Below are 7500 nucleotides of genomic sequence, written 5' to 3' on the forward strand. Positions count from 1 at the left end.
CAACCTGACTTTGGTCCGTCCGCCTGCATTACGTTCTCTGGCTCTGAGTGGTGGCAGTTGGCACATAGCCACTCACTGTACCAACAGGACCTCTGTTTAGGCTGCCAATGCACTTGGATGGGGGGGGGGTAGGAGGGAGAGTAAGAGAGAGGGAGGAGAGAGAGAGAGTGAGGAAGGAGACAGAAAGACGGGGAGAGATGGTGAGTACGATGGAGGGAGAAAACAAGGGTCAGAGAAAGAGTGAGTGGGGAAGAGAGAAAGAGGGTGAGGGAGAGAAAGAGAGGCAGTGAGAGAGAGAGAGAAAGAAAGAGAGGGAGAGGAGGAGGAGGCAATGGCAGACATCTTGAGGACCTTTCAGGATTGACATTGAGTCATTTGCCCACTTGCATGGTAACTTTTCTCTCTCTAGTTTTCTTTCTCTCTCTCTCTCTCTCTCACTTCTCTCTCTTTCTCTCACTTTGTCCCTCTCTCTTATTACACTTTCCTTCTCGCCCCTTTCTCCCCCTCCATCTTACTCCATCTTCTCTCTCTCTCTTCACCATCACAGAACAGAAACAGTATCTTTGACTTGGAAAAGAAATGGAGTTTGTTGAGAAATGCACATTTAGCACCTGCATCTGGGCACATCACTGCCTCTCTCTCTCTGCCTCTCTCTGTCTCTCCGTCTCTCTCTCTCTTTCTCTCTCTCTCTTTCTCTCTCTCTCTTTCTCCTTCTCTAAAACATGTGTGTATTAGATACTAGGTTGATGTAAATGGTCAGTGAGTGAGCAGGAATGACTGTAAGTTACATCTCTCTGTCCTCCCCTGTGTGTGTGTGTGTGTAGGTTTGCTTGATAGGATCTGAGGAGCACCTAACACACAGTGATAGGTGGGGAGGTTCAATTCAGAGTAGTGTTACTAAAAATACACCTCTGACTCATGCACACACACACACACACACACACACACACACACACACACACATAACCTCTGATTCACATACCGACCCCATTCAAAGCAGAACGGAACAATCATCATCTTCATCCAGGGCGTAACCCACAGCAACAAGATGACATAGCAAACAAACACCACACTTGAGCCGGAAGGCATCCAGCTCCCAGAGCTTATAGAAGAACATATAGCCCATTCTACTAGACTGAGATGTACATCATTTCATTAAATGTTATCATTTCATTACTGTTAAAGCGGTGGTCAAGCTCCACTGGTATAGCATCTCATCAACACTTAACGTCCACTCTCTGACCCTATCATTGGTGTTTTATTGTAGCTTTCAACGTTTTGGATCCAAGAGGCAGCCAAAACAGTAAAATCTTTGTCATCCAAGAGCCAAACCCATAACAGCTTTGTCACCATCCAAATGCTTCCAGAGTGCAAAGATACCTGGAACTCACAGGGCATGTTCCTCATTGGGGGACATCACCCATTGCTATGATAACTGCCAGAACATCATTTGTACCCTGTAGATCATACTATTTATAAATACCAACTTCCACACACAGAGGGGGAGAGCAGTAAATCAGTGGAGCGGATCTCTGCCTTTCATTTGTATGTAGTTGCTCAGAAGATGTGCTATACATTTCTTTATAGTACAGAAAATACTGGAATACAGGAAATCCCATGATTGTGTGTGTGTTTGTGTGTGTGTGTGTGTTGTCAGAATCTTGTGCTATAAAGTTCTTTATAGTACAGAAAATCAGCAAGTATTCTCTGGGTGGTAATGCAATGAGTGTATGAGTGTATGAGTGTATGTGTGTGTGTGTGTGTGTGTGTGTGTGTGTGTGTGTGTGTGTGTGTGTGTGTGTGTGTGTGTGTGTGTGTGTGTGTGTGTGTGTGTGTGTGTGTGTGTGTGTGTGTGTGTGTGTGTGTGTGTGTGTGTGTGTGTGTGTGTGTGTGCGCGCGTGTGCTTGTGTGTGTGTGTGTGTATTTTGTCAGAATCTAATGCTACCAGAAGCAGCACACAGCGCAGTGTAGGACAGGATTCCTACCAGGAACAGCATCAGCAGAAGAGTGTAGAACTACTGCAGGACACAGACGACCTGTCACTAGTGTCCAGGCATGTCCATCAACCGCAGGGCAGCAGCGCAGGGCAGGACAGAGCACTGGATCGGTCATCAAAGCTCATGGACGAGGCGGACGGGCAGGCGGCATTCTCTCCGAGCGATGGCTCTGCGCATGCCTGCTCGGTGGCTCTGCATGCACGCCCGTGCCGTACGCCGCCTGTCGGTTCTACGTGGCTGCTACGGTTCTATTACTCTACTGTAGGTTCTAAGGAAATGTCACACATCTCTAGAGCGGGCATGCACGTCACATTTCCGGGTCTACACTCTGGGAGCGTTTCACTGAGCTGGACCGAGTACTGGTACTGGCCAGACAACCATACTGAGTGACGTCCGAAGGGACCAGATTCCAGGGTTAACGCTCAGTGCAGTTATCTGGGGAAACGGGAAGTCCAGCTGAGTGGAATACACTCCCAGGTGTGTGTGTGTGCGTGTGTGCGTGTGTGTGTGTGTGTGTGTATGTGTGCATGTGTGTGTCTGTGTGTATGTGTATCAGTGAGTGAGTGGGTGTGAAAGTGTGTGTGTGTGTGTTATGATGCTGATACTGAACACTTGACTTGGACCCTCTGGCATAAGCCTTTATAACCATGACACATAAATGTCATAATAGATGGTCAAACACTGTCATTTGTATTCCATGGCAAGCCATCTCCAGTGTCATAATGATTAGGTCATTAGGTCATCTTTATACATAACCGCCATGACAGTTCTCATAGGATTCCATAATATCTTAATATGATTAACATATGATATTGACTATGATATTATAGGAGCATACATTATGTGAGGTATCATGGCGGCTATTGGCAAAATCAATAACAATAAGATAATAAGCACTATATATCACTGGGCATTGACTGTCATGAGGACTAAAGACAGTATATGACATCTGCTATAACATGCTTATGACTTGGTTATGTCAGTCGTATGAGGAAGGGTTTAGGTAAAGTGTTAGTGGATGTTGAAAGTCATGGAGAAACTGAGTGATTTGAGTTTGTCTTGCCATCCGGGCAAGATGTTTGTGTATGTGCAAGTGTCGCGTGTGTGTGTGTGTGTGTGTGTGTGCGTGTGTGTGTACTGACACACGGCTATGACGTTCACAAGGCCAGTTTCAGCACACGCACACACACACAAACACACATACACACACACACACACATACACACATACACCAACACCCATGACATGACTGGATGAGAACAGGCAGTGCCAAATATGAAAATCACACTAAAAAAGTGTGTGTGTATGTGTGTGTGTGTGTTTGTGTGTGTGTGTGTGTGTGTGTGTGTGTGTGTGTGTGTGTGTGTGTGTGTGTGTGTGTGTGTTAGTGTGTATGCGTGTGAGTATATGTGTGTGCGTGCAGGAGAGAGCACTAGAAGAAGGGAGAGGAGGTAAGAAATAAAGAGGGCTTTACTTTTCGCGATGGGGATTCGGACGACCGCGTTTTCTTGGGGGATATCTGTGAAGAGAGCAAGAGAATTAATGGCCTGGCATTCCCCTCTTCAGAGATATCTCCTACTGCCCCGGGTGGCAACCGACGTTGGGGCACATTTGGCCCTCGTCTGGCTCCGATCCGGCGCGGCGATGCCAGGTCTGTGCCAGATGAGGGCCGGATCCCTGCTGGAGTCGGTTGCAATCGGGGGCACACAGGTAAATCATCTGGGGGCTCTGAACCAAACACACAACACAAAGTTATGGCCTCACCCTGGTCACCCCTCTCCCTTTCTCTTCCTCTCCTCTTCTCATCCCCTCTCCTCCCCTCCTCTCTTTTACTCTATCCTCCCCTCTTCTCTCTTTTTCTCTCTTCTCTCCACTCATTTCCTTTCCTCCACTTCTCTTTTCTCTTCCTCTCCTTTATTTTGAATATTCTTCTCCTCGACTGCCCCCTCCTCTCCTGCCCACTGCCCCCTCTGTCGTCAGGCTCTCCTGTTAGGCTCTCGGTCCATGACATGTCAAATGTCAGAATTTGCATTGTATGTGTAAGTAGGTAAGTATTGAGTAACAGACTTTTCAACAGACAAAAAGGATTTACAGAGAATGACCATCACAAACACAAACAAAACTCAAACTTCTCCGTCCCTCCTCTTGTTTGCTTGTTTTGTTGTTTTGTCATCTTTTCCTGATACACTTTATTTATTTATTTTTAGGAAAAAAAAGGTTTTCAGAATCTTCAGAATCTTTCTTCGTAACCCCAAGCCTCCACTTTTCCCATCAGCTTTCTTTGGGAACCTTTGTGAATAGCAGTGCTTTGAGTCCATGCCATGAGACATCTCTGAACTCAGGCCAAGCAAATGTGCTGTATGTGTGAAATGCATGTAACACTTGTGGAGCAGCATTCACACTTGGTTCCTGAAATCATTTCCAAGATTATCCTAGTGAGTGTGTGTGACGTGTGTGATGTGTGTGACGTGTGTGTGTGTGTGGGGGTGTGTGTGTGTGTGCGTATGTGTGTGTGTGTGTGTGTGTGTGTGTTCACACACCCCAACTGGCAGCAGGATGCCTCAAGGGTGCTAAAGCATGCCGGGATCTTATTGGCCTCCGAATGACATCAGGGCCTGTTGCTATGCCAACAAATCTGATCAGAGCAGAGCTGTTGATTTCTGCCGCCTGCGATGCTTGTGTCTGAAGGGACGATACGTTTGAAATTGATGGCCACTGCACAAACACACACACACACACACACACACACACACACGCATACACACACACACACACACACACACACACACACACACACACACACACACACAGACACACAAGCACAAACACTCACACTCACACTCAGACATGCATAAACACATGTACACACACACACACACACACACACACACACACACACACACACACACACACACACACACACAGTCTGCATGCCATCTGGCCATGATTCAGCAACAAACCTACACACCCTTGTCACACCCCTCCAGGATCCCATCTCAGCACAACCAATCACACTCCTAACGACAACAGCAAAAGGTCACAGTTGAGCCAAAGGTCAGCCTGAGCCATTACAGAGCAGAGCAGTGACAGTTCAGCAGATTGAGCCGGTCTTTGCCGGAGATTCTCTGGCTGCTATCGCTCCGAGCCGTCGGCTAGGAAAGGGCCGGCCATTCATCTCTGTTTATGTCTGCAGGTCCAAGGGGCTTTAGAAGGTCAGGGGCTGAAAACGACAGCCATTTGTGTGTTTTTTTTTCCTCAAGCGCATCTTTAGGTCAGGCTCTACTGCTACCAGAAGTCCGCTACAGACTTTTGGCCACACATATCACAATCTGTGATCTGTGTGATTTAGAGGCACTGGCACACCTTTAGCATTCACTCATACATACACACACACACACACACACACACACACACACACACACACACACACACACACACACACACACACACACACACACACACACACAGAGTATAAGTGTAAGTGACACATTTGCAGGCTCTGAGAAAGAAGGACAAACATGTTGCAGAGGGACGATAGGAGGAGAGGAGAACAGAGGGAGTAGGAGAAGGATGAGAGGAGGAGAAGAGGAGAGGAGAGAAGGATGGAAATGAGAGGAGGAGAAGAGAGGAGAGGAGAGGAGAGAAGGAAATGAGAGGAGGAGAAGAGAGGAGAGAAGGAAGAAAATGAGAGGAGGATAAGAGCAGAGAGGAGAGGGAGAAGGAAATGAGAGGAGGAGAAGAGAGGAGAGGAGAGAGAGGTGAAGGAGAAGAGAGGAGAGGGGAGGAGAGGATGGGAGAGAGGAGAGGAGAGAAGAGAAGATCTGGGCTCTCTGATCTGAGCGTAAAAGAAAGCGTCTGGACAGCTAAATACTCAGGACAGGGAACACTGAGCAGGCGACGCACAGAGACGTGACAGCTGACTCCTGCTCTCACTAGCACACTGGAAAGAACTAGGATGGATCCAGCCAGCATCTGGCCCAGGTCTGGGTCACAGGCGGCTGATGGACGGCTCCAGTCCGGTTGCAATCCGGCTCCAATCCGGCTGCGATGAGAGGGATCTCAGGAACCGCCTGTCTCCACATCCCACCAAATCCAATAAGAATCATCCTTTAGATCTGAACACACATCCTCTTTCACACACTGCCTATATAGGCATTATCCCACCCCATCTCTCCCCCCTCTCTCTATCTATCTATCTATCTATCTATCTATCTATCACACACACACACACACAAACACACACATACACACACACACATACATACACACACACACACACACACACACACACACACACACACACACACACACACACACACACACACACAAAAGTAAAGTAAAGTAAAGTAAGCAAAGTAAGAAGTCAAGCAATAAGCCAACAAGATGGAATAACGCTATGAAGACAAGAATGAGAGAGTGAGAGAAAGTCTGAGAGTCAGAAAAAGGCACTATCAGAGAGCATCATCCAAATGCCCCGTGCCCTACTGTGCCACCTCTGTGTCCTGCCCATGCCACATGCCCCTGTCTCACCACCCTGGGTGCCCCCTTGTGTACATGCCCTATGTGTTCCCTCCCCTTCACCACTCTTGGCCACTCATGGTCTCTCATGGTCTCTTGTGGTCAGACATGTGTCTGCTTGGCTGCTGGCTGTTTTAATGATTTAGCCGTTCCAAAAAAGGCGTACTCGTCATCACAGTTTTTGAAGTGCCTGGATTCCTGCCCTGTTCTCAGTCGTGTAATCCATGTTTGGCTCTAAGTGGTCCAGTGCCCACTGTGCCCCCTCTGTGCCCTGTCCATGCCACCTGCCCCTGTGTCTCACCACCCTGGGTGCCCCTAGTCTATATGCCCCTTGCCCACATGCCCTGTGCTCCCGTTACCCCACATGGCAAATCTTATGCCACCCATCTTTGGCTCCCATCTGGCCCATCAAGTGACCCAGTGTCCACTGTGCCCATTCTGTGGCCACCCCTCTGCCCCCCGCTCACCTTCATGGGTGCGAGCTGGATGGGCGTGATGAAGGACGGGTCCACCATGGGCTTGGGCCGGTTGGCGGTGTCGGCCAGCAGACTCTGCCACTGCTGCGGCAGGCCCGTGAACTTCTGCTCGCGCGGGTCGAAGCCCGTGTGCACCCGGTGCTCGAAGTTGGAGGGCGCCGAGATCTCCAGACGCTTCTTCTTCTTCCCGAACATGGTGGAGAACCCCGACAGACCTGCAACAGCCGCCAGCCGCACGGCAGAGGAGGGAAAGAGAGAAAGTGAAAAAAGGGGGCCCTCACCACCATGGCCCTGTTTACACTGTAGGCCATCAGCCCAGGAACTTAAGCCCAGGAACTTTGGAGTAGGCTACAAGCACCAGGGCTAGAGTTCCTATTGCATTTAGATCATGGCCAATGAAACCAACTGCCATAATTGCAGCCACAGAGACACTGTGCAACATTCCATAAACAGGTTAAAAAAAACATTACGCATCAAACAGAGAGATCCTGCTTATAATAACCATTTTA

General features: G+C 48.5%; 1 protein-coding gene across 1 annotated transcript in view; it reads right to left on the reverse strand.

The window, feature by feature from the left end:
- The window catches only part of pak5 (p21 protein (Cdc42/Rac)-activated kinase 5), a 58952-nt gene that overhangs the window by 39652 nt on the left and 11800 nt on the right, over positions 1–7500 (reverse strand). Inside the window, 2 exon segments of the mRNA XM_048250329.1 lie at positions 3472–3516; positions 6983–7206. Coding sequence (XP_048106286.1) covers positions 3472–3516; positions 6983–7206 — 269 coding nt within the window.

Source organism: Alosa alosa, chromosome 8 (assembly GCF_017589495.1).
Source record: "Alosa alosa isolate M-15738 ecotype Scorff River chromosome 8, AALO_Geno_1.1, whole genome shotgun sequence".
In the NCBI taxonomy this organism is placed as follows: Eukaryota; Metazoa; Chordata; class Actinopteri; order Clupeiformes; family Clupeidae; genus Alosa; species Alosa alosa.